General features: G+C 27.7%; 1 protein-coding gene across 1 annotated transcript; it reads right to left on the bottom strand.

Annotated features, from left to right (window-relative positions):
* Positions 1–313: 313 nt before the first annotated feature.
* On the bottom strand, positions 314–18,420 carry LOC136987896 (cytochrome P450 3A6-like). The gene is made up of 16 exons (XM_067285671.1): positions 18,295–18,420; positions 16,651–16,806; positions 12,732–12,897; positions 5,758–5,854; positions 5,606–5,655; positions 5,432–5,528; positions 5,193–5,321; positions 3,579–3,819; positions 2,849–2,991; positions 2,658–2,784; positions 2,515–2,584; positions 2,332–2,443; positions 2,171–2,259; positions 1,949–2,089; positions 1,142–1,301; positions 314–466 (listed from the first exon to the last, which is right to left on the bottom strand). The coding sequence occupies exons 3-16, from the start codon at positions 12,758–12,760 to the stop codon at positions 389–391; spliced, it is 1,563 nt and encodes a 520-aa protein (XP_067141772.1). The 5' UTR covers positions 12,761–12,897; positions 16,651–16,806; positions 18,295–18,420; the 3' UTR covers positions 314–388.
* Between the last annotated feature and the right edge of the window lie 152 nt (positions 18,421–18,572).

Here is an 18,572-nt window from a genome sequence, read left to right as displayed (position 1 = left end):
GTTTTAATATTAATATACAGTATATGGCTTCTGGTCATTTGGCGAAGCACGAACCCACGACCAAGTGTTCAGTGGTTTTATCCATTCAGCCACTGGTGAGCAACCAAGCTTCAAATCGAAATTCGTTAATTTTTATATAATTGTTAGCAGACACAAATCATGTACAGATGGAATATAATTAAATGTTGGATAAATAAAAAATTTCGAATATATTAATACTTAAATATTGAACAGTTTGTACGATTAAATTGTGCAGAAATATCATTCGTATCAATAATTGGTGTTAGATATTTCAAAATACAAAACACTAAAATAGTGGAAAAAGATGTATTTAATAACGGATTAAAGTTGAATTTACAATTATGTTAACAAGAAAATATTTATTATTTTAAATAGTTCTTGGAGTCATACGAACGTAAACATCTTTCGGTGTCGATCCATACAACGAATGATTACACCGTAACACCTAAAAAATAATAAATAATACTTACAATTATGATTAATCGTTAGTAAAGTGTTGGAATGATATGAAAAAAAGAATGAATTTGAAAAAGTCCTTAGTTTTATGCATGTTTTTCTGATATACAGTAAGACCTGTTCAAAAAGGAAACTGAATAAATCTGCCAAACAAGAAAAAAAATATTCGGTACCGTGCGATTTCGAAATACACAGGCTTTTACTGTACATAATTTATCTAAATAAAATATTAAAATTTGAAGCATTAATAACCATAGCTTGATTACAACTAAACAAGAATGAATGAAAACGGAAATAATATATGAAAAATAGTTCGTGATGATGATGATGATGATGATGATAATTCAACTTAAAGTTTTTATTTAATACTACTAAAATTACTATACTACCGTACTAAAAATATAAAAATATTAGTTTGGATCAATAAAAACACCGGCCAGGACGACCACCATCCTGTCACTTTTGGCTGGTTATTTATTGATCACACATACAAATACTACAAAAATTCTGTGTAATTAATAAATAGTAAAATTTATTTATTAATTACTGATAGTAATCAATAAAAGAGTTATTTTACTATTAGTTGTTTTACACAAAACTTCTTAAAATTTTTAAATATAGTAAATAAAAAATTATTTTAATTTTTAATAATTAAAAGAATTACATAATCTGTCGGTTTATCCAGTTTATATTTCATTAAAACTCGAACTAAGGTAATTTTGATAACCGTCAAGGCAAATCGCATTCCAATACAATTCCTTGGTCCATTTCCAAACGGCTGGTAAATTGTGGCATTAATGTTTCTCTTATTTTCGGGAGAAAATCTTAAAATTAAAAATTAATTTATTAATAATAATCATTTTAAATATGATTCATTAAAAGAATGAAAACATTTGGAAAGAGTATCAAAGAAAATATGTAATTTTTATCTGTGAAAAGAAATGTAGCACAAGAGTCGATCCATAAGGACAGAGGACACGTATCCCCCAATATTTCTGAACCTGGAAATTATCAATCCCCCAACGTATATTTATTTTATACCGTACTACAAAAATTAGGAGGTCCGACCACCAAATGCCCGGAAATCTCTTCCGTCAGTCCGGAAACATGAGTTTGGATTTGCTACTTATCATTCCATGCTGCTTTAATTACGACAACCTGGCATATGTAGGTCTAATTGTCAAAAAACTATACAAAAAACTACGTGAGTGTGGTTTATACGGTCTAATTGTCATTTACCAACTCCCACAGAGCGATATTGTATTGTAACTTATCAGTGCCTAGAAAACGCTGTTTCAACTACAACTTACCGGTGTTAAATGCTAATAGAAAGTCGTATTTGAATGCTTATTTATCAACTCCCCGGGTAAACTTATAAATGAATGACAATTAAAACACTCCTTAATTTGGTTTCGTTATCGTTATCAGAATATTTTATTGTTTAATATATAACAATTCAATATAAAATTACCTGTCAGGATTAAAAATATCTGGTTCGTTCCAATATTCTGGATTCCTGTGCAATAATTCAGGAGAAATACTTACAATTACATCTTCGGGAATAGTTTTTCCTTTATATTTGAATACTTTTTTAACTTTTCTGTTAACACATCTGTAAGATTGTCATTGATTAAAACAAGATTTATTACTGTAATTATTTTAAATGGTTCTTTTAAATATAGAATATACATACAAAGAGGAGGCAGGATGTAAACGTAAAGTCTCCGATATAATTTGATCCAAATAATCCAATTTTTCCAAATCTTCGTATTGTATTTCAATCTAAATATATTAATTTAGAACGTTAAGTCTTTAGTAACAAAACACACGAATATTTCTGTACGAGAATTTTACAGTTTTTCCTTCTAAAATCGTTCTTAGCTGCTTTACTGCTTTCTCTTGAATTTCTAAGTGCGTTGCTAAATAGTAGGATGCGTAAGCAAGAATTGAACTGGTTGTGCCGTATCTATTTTCGAAAAATATTATTAATATTTTTGTACGCAAGCGAATGAATCGAATTAACAATTTAAAACTTGCCCAGTAGCCATAAATACCAATGCATTGCCTGTTATTTCATCATCGGACAATCTTATATGGCTGTTTCCAACTGCGATGATAAAATAAATGAATTACAAACCGAAAATTTAATTTAGAGAAAATATATCTTACGCTATGGTTACCATTAGTGGATTCTTCCGTCTCTTGAAATTTATCATTCTTGGCATCTAGATCTTCATCGTTTACATCGTGTAAAAGCTTTGTTTCTATTTTTCCATCGATCATACTTTGAAGTAAATCTTCCTTTTTCTAATGAAAATTAACATGAAATTTTCATTATTCATTGAAATTCATTTTCTGTAGTTATACTCACAGTAAAAGACAATTTGCGTTGGCGAATGACATCTTTCAAAGTATCCATTAATAATTTAACTGAAGGCTTATCATATTTGCTATTGATGTAATCTCTTAATCTTCGAATTAATGTTGGGATTGGTTCTGTCTCCGGAAAACAAACTAAAAAATAGAAATAAATTATTTATAATTTTTAGAAAATTATAGCTAGATTACAGATTAACTTTATAAATTTAATTCTTATTAATTAATAATCAATTTAAAAAGTAGCAAATTTTCATGATTCCTGATGTTTTTAGAATGATATCTACATTTAAGTTCATACTAGTTTCACTTCCGATATTATTATTAATTAAAATGTATATTTGAATGCCAACATTGCAGTGAATGTATACAGTAGCTTACATACTGTAAGATATATAAACTTTGCAATTTTTAAACATATCCAGCATTTACTTGTTTGAGACACTAAACCTAGCATACACTATATAGAATATATGGTAGTGTTCAGTTTTCGCTTAGTTTGATTGATATGCCTAAAATGAGTGAACCAGCATGTAAAAATTTTTCTGTATTATTAGGCCTACCAATTTGAAAATATTGATGAGCACTAAAGTGTTCAAATCATTTTTGAATTGTTAACCTCTTCCATTTTTATACCATATTCAACTTCTTAATCAATTAAATATTAAAAAATAAATACAATTTATAAATTAGTGTCGTAACTATTCAAATATAAAATTTTCAACCTGATAGTAATGACGAAATATCAGAAGATGGAGTGTTCAAGAATTTTCCAAGAGATTCCAAGAACAAGTTGCTTTTTCCTTTCTGAACACCGCAATTAAATCCAAATGCTGTCCTGCATATTATATCCAAAGTTAATTTTTTATAAAATGGATATACATCGAAAGAATTTTCATTTTTGTATTCTTCTCCTTCGATGTTTTCAAAAAATTCATCAATGGCTTCATTAAAATTGTAAAACATCTGAAAAAAAGTAAGAAATTATAAAACAGTATCAATTAAATACGTAAATTATTCATGGTATTAGGCTGGTTTATTTAAGCTAACAATGGATGAAGCAAAACATGAGATTCAAATTGATAACTGCCGTAATATGTAGAGCCACGGTGGCCAAACTGTGGTTCTTGAGCCACATGCGGCTCTTTTCTAGTATACTTGTGGCTCACTGCAAGATACTTAAATTTATACCAAATTTGTTTTTATTTTAATTTTGCTTTTATTATGTTTTATGTATGATTCCTGGATAATATAAAATAAATAATATATTGTTTGAAATAAAAAAGTCAAAATATGGCAACGTTATACATTATTTATTGAAAAATAAATGTAATATTTATTAAATATCATAATACGTAAAAACATTAATAGAAAAAAATAATTATAATGCTTATTTATCCAAATTAACATTAAAAATGAATATATAATGAATAACAATTTCTATAACGTTAATAGTTTTGAAATTTAATTTTTCCTTATTGACAATTGAAAGTAGGAAACGTTTTAGAATTTTTTGGTTTTTAAATTTAGAATACGCTACTTAATACGGCAATTATAATTTATTTATTATTAAAAAAATTATATTGTATTATAAAACATAATATAAAATGAAATAATAGCTAAAGTGTTGTTTTTTTATAAATATTTAAATGAACTGCTGTGGAAAAATATGTATATATGTATATGCGGCTCTTCAACGAATTCTGTTTTCAATATATGGCTCAAGTTCTAAAGAGTATGGCCACCCCTGATATAGAGCTTAGGCAAGATAAAGTAACGTATTCAAAAGAAAAATTCGAAATAAATCAATCTGTATTATCTTATTATTATTACAGTAGAGAGTCGTTAATCCGAATCAATTGGGGACTGGAGTTGTTCGGATTAGTGATTTGTTCGGATAACCGATTATGAACAGTACGAATAAATAAACTGTTAACACAAACATCGAAATTAAATAATTTTATATTTCTAAAAAGAATTTTTACCTGTCCGATGTTCAAATTGATTTTTACGACACTAATTTATTAACCTGTCCGATGTTCAAATTTTTCTCCGTTGCGTGTCGCTTCGTGTTGAATTTTCGTCGATTTTAAGCCTAATAAAAATTTTTATAATAATAATCGAGGCTATCGTATCGTTAAAAATTATTTATTTTGTTCAAACAAAATAAATATATTGAAGAATATAAAAACATGAAAATTATACTTTAGAAGTAAATCTAGTATCAAAAACGTTCGATTCAGCACCACACAGTCCGACTGAAAATCGTTCGGATAACCGGCGATTCGGATTACAGGGGTTCGGATTAACGACTCTCTACTGTATTTAAAATAACTTACCAATTTTAATCTTTTAGAACTAAAACACGGATTTAATATACAACGTGATATCTTCCAGTTTTTATCTCTTCCAGCTGGTAAGCTTTTCGTTCCAATGTGATGTGGAATACTCGCATCAAGTAACATAAACTATAAAATTAACAAATTAATTAGTAATATATATATATATATATATATATATATATTACTAATTAATTAAACATTAAATATATTAAAATAATCATCATTTTTCGGCTTACATCTTTATTACAAAAATTTCTGAAATTTTTTATTTGAATTATTTCAATTAATTCTGGATCATTAACTAATAAAATCGGTTTGGCTCCTAGAAAATATCTGGAAAATAATTTAAAATATCACTTAATATATCAACTAATCTTCGTAATATATAATTAATTTGAAAATTTCTTTACCCAAAAATATTTCCATACTTCTTTCTGTTTTCATACTCAAAAAATTCTTTCTAGAAATATAAAATTATTTAATTTCGATGTTTGTGTTAACAGTTTACTTTACAATTATCTATAGATTTTAAATTATTTTAAATTAAGGAAAAGAAGTTTACCAATTGTATAATTTCCCTCAAATTTCCTGTCCAAAAACTAGGTTTGGGTCCTGGTATTCTGTTATCAGAAAACACAGAAAATTTTTGTTTTCTCCATCTGTAAAAAGAAAAAAAAACACAAGAATTTACATACCTAACTTGCCTATAAAATAATTTATAAATAAATCTTTTAACCAATACAAGTTTTAAAATATTAAAATCTATATTATTAATTAGGCTATAAATTGCTTGTCTTTCAAAGTTTAAGAAATAAAATTCCATGTGTTTTTAATATAAAAAGTGTCTAATTTTTCTCTTTTTTTTTGTAAATTTGACACTAAATAACACAAATTGTTATTGTATAACATAATTCATAAGAAAAGGTATCTTTTATGCAATAAAATATTAGTCATTATAGAAGACTAGCATCACGTGCATTTTATAATGAGCAATATACTGTATTACGGATGTAATATACCCATAAATATTAATACGCCCATACACTTACCAATACACATACCAATTTACATGCCAACACACTAATAAAAGCTATTTTTTAATATAATATCCTAAAACGATTATTCTTAAAACGTACTTTATATGATACGTTAAGTGTATTGTTTTTTTCTTTCCAAATACAAGTCTTACTTATACAGTAATATTTTTCAATATATTATGAGTATAATGTATGGATTTAATATATTTACAGTACAGTTGTATTATTTGTATTATACAATTTATTTCTATCTACTTTCAATACTAAAATTGGCTTTTTACGTGTATCAAAATCTACTTAAATAAAAATGTATAATTTATATAATTCTTTAATTAATATAAGATTATTATAATATAGTAATTTATTTTAAAAATAATTTTATTTATACAAATTTGTCTGATGATTTTCATAAAAATTAAGTATTTAATTTACTTAATTAATAAAAGATTTATCATAAAAATTATTATAAAAAAAATCCAGTATTTCAAATTACTTAATTATAAAAGTTTATTTAAAAGTTAATTTTTCAAATATTACTAAGAAGACCTTTCACTATATAATTCCTGTTAAACTGATAACTGCGCCGTTAATCTAATCTTCTGTTTAGTGAAAAAGGATGTAAGTGGATAAGTGCCGTTTGAGAGGGACTAATGATCACATTTATTCGCTCCCTCTTTGAAAGGTTAACATTTTCTCCTTTGATCCTATCTGCTATAAAATGGGATACAATTCATACCTTAATCGTAAAATATATCCATTCCTTTATCACTTTTTATCACCTTTATTGCTACCTCAAAATATATATTTAAACTCGAATTACATAAAAAATCTTTTGAATTTTAAGGAATTTTTAAGTATATTACATAAAATTCTTTGGCATTACCGTGAAATCTGTGGACAATGACTTAAGTCCTATCATGGGACGTGCGAAAATCCTTCTGTTCTTTATATTATAATCAAATGCTGTAATTTTCTTTAAATTTTATATACATACACATGTTTAAGAATATATATATTTCATACAAATATGGCATACGTAATGTGTATTATGTAATCTAGCAACCGGAAGAGCGCTGAAAGTTACTTTCAGACGCAAATGGAAGATTTAAAATTCAAACTAAAACGATAATAATTAAATTTATATTATGAAATCTAAATCTCGTAAGCTCTGTATCGTTTATTTATAAGATAAGAACGTAAACTTATGATACAACATCACGACAGCACTGTTACAAGTGACAGACTTTAGATAATAAATATTAGGTATTATAGGATAAGTGTTAAATATATAAAATTACTCACCCGAACCAAGTTAATATTAAAATTCCAAAAAATATCAATATATTAACAATGTATACAGACATAACTTTTGAAAACTTTTCAACTCTATCAACTGCACTTTGCACTCAACTTTTACAATTAACTCCTCTTATCAGACCTTGTTATCAATCTGACTACCCCTTAATTAAATATTTTATTAATAAATAGTTAACTGAGTTTTCGTATAAATATAACCCATTATACGTAATTACAAATAAATTTTTGTAGTTAAGTAATGTAGCCCAATAATTCCTTGACAGATTTGTAATGTGTAATTATCCCACAAGATGGCGGCATATATGATTACTATTTTCAAAAATGTAATATTGATGTAATATTTTAATTAAAAATATAAAAAGTTTTAATAAAATATTTCATCAAAAATGCCTTTTATGTTAAAAATATTTCTTTTTAAATTAATAAATTAATAGAAAATTGTTACATAAAATACCTGTATGTTTGTCAGCCTACTTAAACTTCTCATATAAATAAATAAATGAACGTACAGTACATTTTAACGTATTATTCTCATAAAGACATAAAAAATTCTGTTCAATTAAACATCTTCTATTGAAGCACTATAGTATTTTCCACTTAAATATGTACTGATAATTCTTATAGTAAATTATTTTGCATATTTAAAACATTTCTTGTCTATAAATTCCCTGTTTATAATGTTATTAATGGCAATATCTCAGCATTACTCCTTATAAACAATACATTATGTTTCTATTATTTAGAGAAGAAGGCAAACACCTGACACATAAAATCACGTGACAGAACTATACATGGAATAACATTATATAAACATTAATATACTCTAAATGATATAAACATCGCACTTTAATATGATTTGACCTACTTTATGCTTTGTAAACAACTCGTTGTTAAGGTTTGCGAGAGTTGGATTGTAAAATATATATAAAATTTTATAATTATGGTAAAAATGAAAAAATTAAATTTATTACAATAGAAATTATTGTAAAACGTACACATCTCTCCATTATATGCAACCAAAATAAATAGAAATTCGGCAACGGGTTGCGTAACTTTTCCGGCAAAAAAGTTAGACTTATGTGTGGCGCCATCTGTTAAGAGATTTTTATTTGAAAACTTTTTATATTTTTAATTATTATAAAATGGCAAAATCTTTAATTTTGAGGGTGCGGATGAGTTTTATAAAAAAAATATTGTAAATGTTAATAACGAGTAAAATCTTAAGTCCAACCCTACTGCAGGTATCACACGAGATCTCCTGTATCTCCGTATTCCCTTGACCTTTAACCATCAAAATTTAATAGCATCAATCTCCCCACTACATAAACCTCCCTGCAAAATTTCAGAAATTTTCGACAAAAGATACAGGAGTTATTGAGCTTCAAACTGGAGGAACAAAATCGTTCTCTCTCCACACACACAGGGAAAAAAAAACAAAAATCGCCATACTTTCCTTCTGTTATAAATAACAGTTGGAAAAGTAGAAAAATATATATTAACTAAATATGAGTTATAAGTGATTTAACTCATCTATGGCTATATAGGGTATTGTTTAAAGAATAGAGCATGCAAAATAATGTGATTTAAACAACAATATGAGCGCAATGTTTCCATATATTTCTTTATCTCTCACTTCTACACTTTACTAGGAAAGTGTGCGACATTATTTATTATTGTTATCGAGTATAGTTTGAAATTCTTATCGATCACAGGAGTAATTCCTGGTTCGATTTATATTAAATAGTCTTTTTGCAATAACGATGAATTATCTTATTCATTCAGTAATATAATAAATTGCACTCTTGTCTGTATTCAAAACATATTTTTCATACAATAGAAATGTCACAACGTATGTAAGGTAATTGTCAAACATCATTTTTATCCAGTGACAAAAATTTAAATTAGAATTTCCTCCTTTAATTTGTCCTCTATGTTACCTTTATGCAGAGTGTGTGTGTGTGTGTGTGTGTGTGTGTGTGTGTAATTCTTTGATTCACGCGAATAATAAACGTTTGTTTCAGAACAGATTTTTACATGATAATGGCGTGTTTGTAAACAATATTATTTTTTAATTCCATAATAAAACACCATTTATAAATTTTAAATATAATTTTAATTTTGTTCCATTAATATCATCTTTAATTAACGCTGGTCATGAACGTCTGTAGAGAAGCTTAAACAAAAGCGAAGGTCACAGAAAAAAAATTGATAATATTTTCACCTCTAGGGAAAGAATGGCGCTTTCATTTGTTATTCTAATCTCTTACGTGATATCAATTAATAAATTTCTAACGAATGACAAACATAATAATAACTAAATGTTTAATTCTTACTGATACACTTCTCCGTGTGAATTTGATTTTGGTGTTTAAAGTATACACACGTGTAAGATCAATTAAGAAATTATTACCAAATTCTAAGAGTGTTAATCGTAATATTTACCTTGTAAGGACAATGCTTTGTGACCTTCAAACAAAACTAACTTCGTTTTATGAGGGAATTGCAAGAGAATTGCATAATTACGGAGTATTGTTTATCTAACCAGTTAAGTGAAAACTAACCTGACAGGTACTCGCGTGTTTGTCTGGTAAAATATGGATTAGGTCAGTAGGACAGATTCATATAATTATTTCATAAATATATAATAATATAGGCCTTAATATTTATATCAAAACGTAGAATTATTTAGGCCTTTACACATTTAGAGATTTATAAAGCATCTTATATCAAATCTTCATGCATAAGTTGTCATATTTTGTCAGGTTGAACTTTACTCAAATTATATTTTGTGTGGCGTAAATAAGTAAATAAAGTATCGAATTTAATTAATTCCTCTTCATTTTAATTAAATTTACGTGGAATAAAATACGTAAAAACCTTTAATTTTTATTGCTAAACTGTTTTAAACTCAATTGTGCATTTTATTGAATAATGAATATAAATTAAACAGACGTATTTGTCAAAAAACTGCATCAATACATTAACTTATAAGAATACACACACACACATATATATATATGCAGGGTGGCCCAAAGTCCATTAACCATTGTAATAACTAAATTGTTTCTTATTCAAATATTTTATTACTTAGCAAAAATTGCCAAAATTAGATCCTTGTTCAGTACACAAGATACCACACTTTGATACACTTTCAGTGTTGAATTTCTTGCAAACACGCTTAACTGGCTTTTTGGCCATCCTGTAAATAGTGCCGGATTACCACTAGGCACGTGTAGGACGTATCTAGGGATTCCGAGTTTCGGAAACCCTAAAATTTGTAAACAATAAAGCAACTTTACGGTTGAAATTGTGGATAATAATTCACAAACAATCCTGTAACCAAAATTAGGATTTATTAATGCAAAATGTCGTAAAACTACGCAAAGGGCCCCAAAAGATATTAATCCACCAGTGTATAAATAAGCATTTTTCTATTAATATAGTCTACATCAGTGGTCCCCAACCCTATGCCCGCGGGCACCATGGCGCCCGCCAATCGTTTTACGTGTGCCCGCCACTGTGCGACCACGATAAAAATAAAAATATTTCGGTTTTGAATAAAATGCCATGTAAAAGTTTTTTCACTTTGAATGATTAACCATTCAAAAGTAGAAATGGCGTCCAACACAGATGAAAGCAGAAAGCGAAATGCGACCGATCTCTTTTTCCCCTCCGCCAAATCTGCACCAATGCAATTTCCCATACCTGAAATGAAGTAAAACGGTCCGTTCTGAATACCGTAAAATCAAAGTAGGGAAACGTGTAGGGCCCGTAACTTGGAGCGACCTACAAATTTCAGCAGTCGTTAACTAAAAAAAAAAAAAAAAAAAAAAAAAAGCTAAAATCGCGTGTGGCGCTATCTGTTATGATATTTTATTTAAATTTTTTTTTTATATTATCGATTATTACAAAAAGGCAAAAAGCTTAATTTTGAAGGTACAGATGAGTTTTATATTTTAAGAAAAGTGTACATGCTAAGAAGGAATAAAATCATTAAGTCCAACACGACTCGAGTTAAGTGAACTTCTCTATCTCTCCATCCCTTCAACCTTTAACCTTCAAAATTTAATAGCGTTAACCCCCTAACACGCAAAGTCTCCCTGCAAAATTTCAGAAGTTTTCGACAAAAAGCACAGGATTTATTAATTAAGCTTCAAAGTAGGTATAACATAATCGCGCCCCCTACACAAAACTAACAACCAGACATAATAAAAATCCTCCAAATTTTTTTTTTGTATGTTTCGACGTTTGAAGGTCCTCCGAGTCAAAAATTGTAAAAATCTTAAGGGTCATTCTTGACCGATCGTCACACTTTCCCGTGAAAGTAATAATATTTTTCTCTAATCTAATTTATGCACTTTAAACACTAAATAAACCATTTGCATGTTAAATTTCACAATGTTTAATTCTTTCCACTCTACCACTTTAAATTATTTGATATTCATTTGATAATTAATTGAGTTCAAATTTTATGTCATAGAAAATAAATGGAGTCATTAAATATTATGCAACCAAATCCTGAATATATATATATAATAAACGCTAATTCTATTTACTTCTTAGAATTATTTACCTCAGTGAAATCATTTATAATTTATTTTTAAAAATTGTGGCAGGTATTGTATTTTTCCTTTTGTATACAAATAAATTGGTATTTTGATTTCTTATTTTTTAAATATTCACAGAAATGCGTTCCTGACCTCATTTGTTTAGACCACACCTTTAAGAATTGGAAGTTACAACTTATGAAAATGGGTCAATTCTTTCCTTTTTTTCTTTATAAATGAGATTAGTTGCGTGTTCCCAGTGTTATAAGGCTTTTGAGGGGGTGGGAATTGATGAGGTTCAGTTGGGAGAGGGTGATAAAAACAATGGTCTTAGCAACTAAAATGTTGTACATTTATTGACTTGAGTACTATAATAATGAAAAAATTGCTCGGATTTAAGTTAAGAGGGTTGTTAGGGGATGGGAACCCCACGGTATTTTTGTAGAATTATTCGTGCCAAATTTGGTGTGGATATGTTGAACGGTATAGAATTTACCTAACATAAGTTACATACATATTTTGACATTTATATATATATATATATATATATGTAAAGTTATGGCATTAAATATTAAGTTATCACAATATATTCTTTAGTTTATGTGTTTAAAAAGTGTAAAAACCCTTAACTTTACCTCATTTCCGTTACGGGATATGATATCATATTGAAAGAGGAAGTGGCTTTTTTAGAATTTTCCTTTTCTGAATAGCGTAGACCATAAAAGCAATAAATAGCCTTTTTTCACATCGTCAGTGATATATTCATTTGACCTTGCTAACTCTACTTCTGTTTATACAAGTCTGAAACATTAAAAAAAATTAACATAAATATTACTCTTTGGCTTTAAAAAATAGAACGTTACATACACCAAATTGGGAGTAATTTAACTTTAAAAATAACGGAAAATATTAAATTAATTTTTCATAATTTCCAATGCCTACTAAGTACCTGTCCGTCACGTTCTAAAAGGGGAACTTCTACATTTTAACACCAATAGTTGCCATTTAAAGTGGATTGTGAAGGACGAAACACATTTTAAACACAAATATTTAAATTCTGATGTGAAAACACTTAAAAGAATACTTTATTATTATTATTTTTTTTAAATTTTAATTATTTTATCACATTTTTTGTGGCATAAAATTCATCTGATGAAATTCACAAGCTCATTATTGCAAGATAAATATAAAGAAATTTTGCTTCTATTTAAGTCATTAAACAAACTTATTTCGTCATTTTACGTGTTATTTTTAAAATGATGAACGTTCATGAATATGCGCCTTGTAATAAAGACTCTACTCAACGTGGCACATGTTTATAGACCTATAAACAAATAAAAATTGCAAATTAAAAAGAAAAAATAACTTGAAATAAAATAAATTATTCGTCATCAAATTATATATATATATATATATATATTTTATTGCATAATATCCTCTATTTTCTCCGAAAGAGATAAGCATCATTTCAAGTAACACACAGTCAACCTCGTCCCGTTTCAACAGTTGGAAATTTTAAAAAAATTAATAATAATAAATAGCATCTGATAATTATATATTCCTTCATCACGCACTAAACACTAATTTAGTACTGGCAACTACTGTAATTTCATTCAAAGGTGCTTTATATGAGTGTATTAATGCAATCTTTCTTTATGTTGTAATTCGAGATTGCTTCAAAGATATTTGTATTGTTCCTACTCTAAAGAAAAATATGGGTTGAAAGGTTTAATAGTTAAAGGCAAAGGTTGTTAACTATCAAAGTTTCTTTGTTTCAAGCAAAATATAGAAGAAAAAATAAATTCAAATTACATACAGGGTGGCTGAAAAGCCAGTTAACCATTATAAACACACTAACAAATTCAATTTATTTTTATTCACAAGTGTACTGTACCTGTAACATATATATAGGCCTATAGGCTATATATATTACACGATAATATTATAATTATATTACTACTTGATAAATTCTGCAGGATGATAGATGAGAGAGAAAATCTCTCATCTATCATCCTAGAAGAATTGATTTTGTATTGTGTTATCAATTTATGATTGTTTAACCAAGTTTCTTGTTAAATATCCTGTGTTCAACATTTTGTATTTCATTAAAAGGCTAATTTGAATAAAATTGATAAAAGATAATAAAAATTCTTACACTTGCCTTCTTTTATATACACAAAATAGCATTTTTTAAAACAATATTAACAAAAATTTAGTATAAATAATTAGTTTATAGCAAATTATAGGTCATGTATGTCGAGTCATCAAGGACCTAAAGACCTTTTCAGTTACTTTCATAACAGTAACTTGAAATTCGTGTGGTAACTTCCTCCTTATCATTAATTTTAGAATGTATAAATATACATAAACAATGTGTTCAGTAATTACTCGAAAGCATGTGTGCGTTTATATCTTAGTACATACAATAAATATGTATTTAGTACATGTGTCTATTCAACTAAATTAATTGATAAGATTCAGTAAAACTTCGATTTAGCGCAACCATTTTTTTCATCTCTGAAACCGGCGCTAAATCGAATGTGACGCTAAACTGAAGAACTCAAAACAGTAATAATCATGTATACTATAATTGAGTCTATACACAAGTTTGAGTTTAAGAGTTTGAAAAATCTCATATTTAGTAATTCTTAAATACTGAAGGGTTATATTGGTTCACAAGTATTCATAGACAGTTTACAAGGGAAGTGCTATTTATAAGCACTATATCGAGGTTTGAGTGTATACTTATATAAATTCTCTTCGAAAACACACACACACAAATTAAGATAAAAACTTTGTCATTCAAAATTTCACAGACTATCACAATGCAAGTCACCTGATGTCATCTGATTGTGACACTACTTCTATGTTTCATATTTTTATTTTAACGCACTCAAAGCTCGATATAGCGCCAATGGATAAATACCCACGAACGAATCTTTCTCTTAAATATAGAATGCTTAAGCCTAATTTGGTAATAACACTGCACTACAAACGTCAGTGTTATCACCAATTTAGCTTGTGTTATCGGCCACTGGTCAATCAAGTAATTTTATAAGCCACTGATCAATCAGGCAGTGTTATCATCAAATTAGTCTGTATTACCACCCACTTTCAAATTCTCAAACTAGTGTTTATACGTCCTTGTTTTCTTATAATTCTTATTGATCGAGGTAGTTCGATTTAGCGCCACGTTCGATTCTGTGCAAATTTCGGAGGCGAAAATATGATGGTGATATATCGAGGTTTGACTATTCTTTAGAATATTCCTTCTTTAAATCTTCATTTAATCACAAATAAAGTACTGTAAAACAATTTCAAACGGTAGCATTGACACAACATATCGTGCAATTTTAACAGCATTCCTAGAATAATAAAAACATATTTACAAAAATACTTCTGTTATTCTCAGAATACAATAAATTAAATCTATTCAAACGTATTCATTTGAATATTTAAACCATTTATTTATAACTATTTATAGAGTGATAAATGAAACATTATCGCCACTTTTACTTTCTCACACAACTGTCTAACATTTCGGTCACAAGCTGAAATAAAACAAAAGTTTTCGTATAAATTTAACTGAAATTTAATTCGGTATCTATAAAAAAAAAAAGTCAATGAAAAATGAAGAAGACTGTGCAAAATACATTGCAAAATATATCTAATTGTATCACCATAAAAAAAAGTAATATACTCTATTTAGCCTCTGAAAATTGGCGCTAAATCGAGTGTGGCGCTAAACCGAATTAATTCAAACAATAGTAATGGGTATTAAGCACAAACTTGAGTCTCGACTGTTTGAAAGTCGCGTGATTACACGATAACAATGTTGCCTGTAATGCAAAATCATGTATTTACTTACAGAGACCGAAGGGTCCTTCCTATATTTAAGATCTGAGGAAGATCTATTCATTGGCACTTTAACCAATAATAGCGCTATATCGAAGTTCGAATGTATCCTTTATTTAATTAAGAATGAATTCAGAGTAGAAGTATTATCTACATAAATCATAATTAAATATTTGAGCACTATGCTATTATAATTAAGAAAATTATTAATTTTGATCCTTAAATTATTATAAAATTTATAATATTAATTAAAATTTAATATAACAATTAATTAAACTATTCTAATCATAATGAAGTGAGATATATGGAGGAAAAAAATTCAAGTCCCTGTGTTAATTGTATGCGATATGAAAGAAAGTAGGTCAAGATTATGAGGTTAACTTTAAGGTTATCAAATATTATAATAATAAACATATAATTAATTACAAAAGTGTAATTTATATCCGGAATCACAACGATTTGTCATTCTTTATAACTTGTCACGTTGTTGAGAAAAAAAAAAACAATACAAAGCAAATGACATTTTGACAGATTATCTCCAGATAACGTTTAAACTTTAATAGAATTTACGTCGATAGAAATCACATTTTTTTGTATACAAGCAAGTAATTAAATTACATATTAATAAAATTTATATGATTAAATGTTTTAATTGTGTTTTTATACGCAAACTGTAGAATTATATACAATAATACATACCTTAAAGAACCTCCCGAAGCATCTGTATTTAGTTTTGCTTCATTTACCACTTCCAAGTGCACTAATTACAAAATCGATTCGGGATTTTCTTCGATTAGAACCTATGTAATGTTTAAATAGTCTTTGGTTTATTGAAAAAATCCAATAAAAAGATCTCTAGAATAAAAATAAAGCGTGATAAATATTCTAGAATTCACAATTTAATTAAATACAATACAATTGTAGTAAATACAGTACAAGATTTCCACATATTAGACTTAAAAAGCTAGCAATGTTGCTGGACTTTTCAGGCATTTTTATGTAAGTGATGAAAACACATAATTATTTTATAAGTTTTCAGATTGGTTCTGGGGATATTAAAGGGGTAGGGCCATATCTCCTGAACCAACACTAAGATTTTCTGAAAATTTCTAAGAACATTTCGTTCTAATACGAATACCTCCCTGCAAAATTTCAGAAATTTTCGACAAAAGACACAAGAGTTATTAAGCTTCAAAGTGGGTGAACAAAATTGTACCTTCCATACACAGAAATGAAAAAATTGGAGTTTTTCTGCATACAAAAAACCCCCATTTTTTCATTTCTGAATGTTTCAAGGTCCCGACTCCAAAAATTTCCATGTTTCGTTTTCATTTTACTTTCCCTCTGTTATATAACAGATAGGAAAGTAAAGTGAAAACAAAATACAAGCATAAAATCAAAATTAAAATTCATTTATTAATTTTTTTTTCATGTTTTTAATGCGATATCACGTAACAGAAACCGATTGTTGCTTACTTAACCATATTATGACGAATGGTGAATGCATCCGCATGTTTTTAAATAATATTTTCTACACTATTTTGCATCATAACCTTGGCATAAACTACAAATTGAATAGCTGTAAAGGTTTATAGAATATTTAAAATGATAAATGACTTTTTCGTGTTAATAACCTGTTACAAAAATGCGGAAATTATTCAATATTAGATTAATGATGTAAGCTAGATAAATGAGATTTCTGAAAGACTTCTGCATTAATTTTTCGTTATTTTGTAGAAAATATAATCGATTTTTTTTTTCATTTTAAATCCCCTAAAAGAGGTTATTTTGACTTTTAGATATGATTCTGTCGGTATTTTTGTCTCGGGTATTTATAAAATAAGGCTATAAGATGCATGTAAAGTAGAAGATTTAACTAAGCACTATAGCACGGTCAACAAACATTTTTGGCTGAATCTTTTAAAGATTCTTTGACCTTTTATTGACCCCATCTTTTTTTTGTGAGTCAGTATTAATCTAAACACCGTCTACTTATAGATGCGGCCATACAAGTATTGTCCATACAACGTCTACTTAGTGTACATCCCGAACTCCAAAGACTACTTTAGGACCCTACTCTACAGCATAAACTAAGATCTAAAAATACCAAAATAAATATTTTTGGAAAAAGAAATAATATATTAAAATATAAGTAGGTAACTGACTTGTTTCAGTGAAGCAATTAAAGTTATGCATAAGAATAATTACAAATTGTAAAATTTCATGTTTTGCAACGAAAATTGCAAACTTTTCGATTTTGTAACATTAAAAAAATATTAAAGCTTATGGTCAATTTTAAATTCCTTAAAAAATCTTGTCAAAAAGTGTATTGATAGAGCTTACATATGATAAAGTTGGACGTATTTTATAGTATAACCCCGCTTTTACGACTGGTATAAATGCTCTATTACAGCTATATTCTTGTCATCCCTCTTGCTGTAGCTTATCGGGAACACAATCTCAATTTATGACGTTAAGCTTAAGGGACTAGAAGGCCCGCTTTACGACGATCCTGTTTCTACGAACCTGTTAGGTCGTAAAAGTGGGGAAACTGTGTATTTGATTAATTATTCCTGAATTTCAATAAAAATTCGATTTTTCTAATTATTATTTTATTGTTT

Source organism: Centruroides vittatus, unplaced genomic scaffold, assembly GCF_030686945.1.
Source record: "Centruroides vittatus isolate TY-2023 unplaced genomic scaffold, ASM3068694v2 scaffold_2802, whole genome shotgun sequence".
NCBI classification, from domain to species: Eukaryota; Metazoa; Arthropoda; class Arachnida; order Scorpiones; family Buthidae; genus Centruroides; species Centruroides vittatus.
Note: the sequence above shows the minus strand (reverse complement) of the source record. Positions and strands in the feature narration are given on the sequence as shown.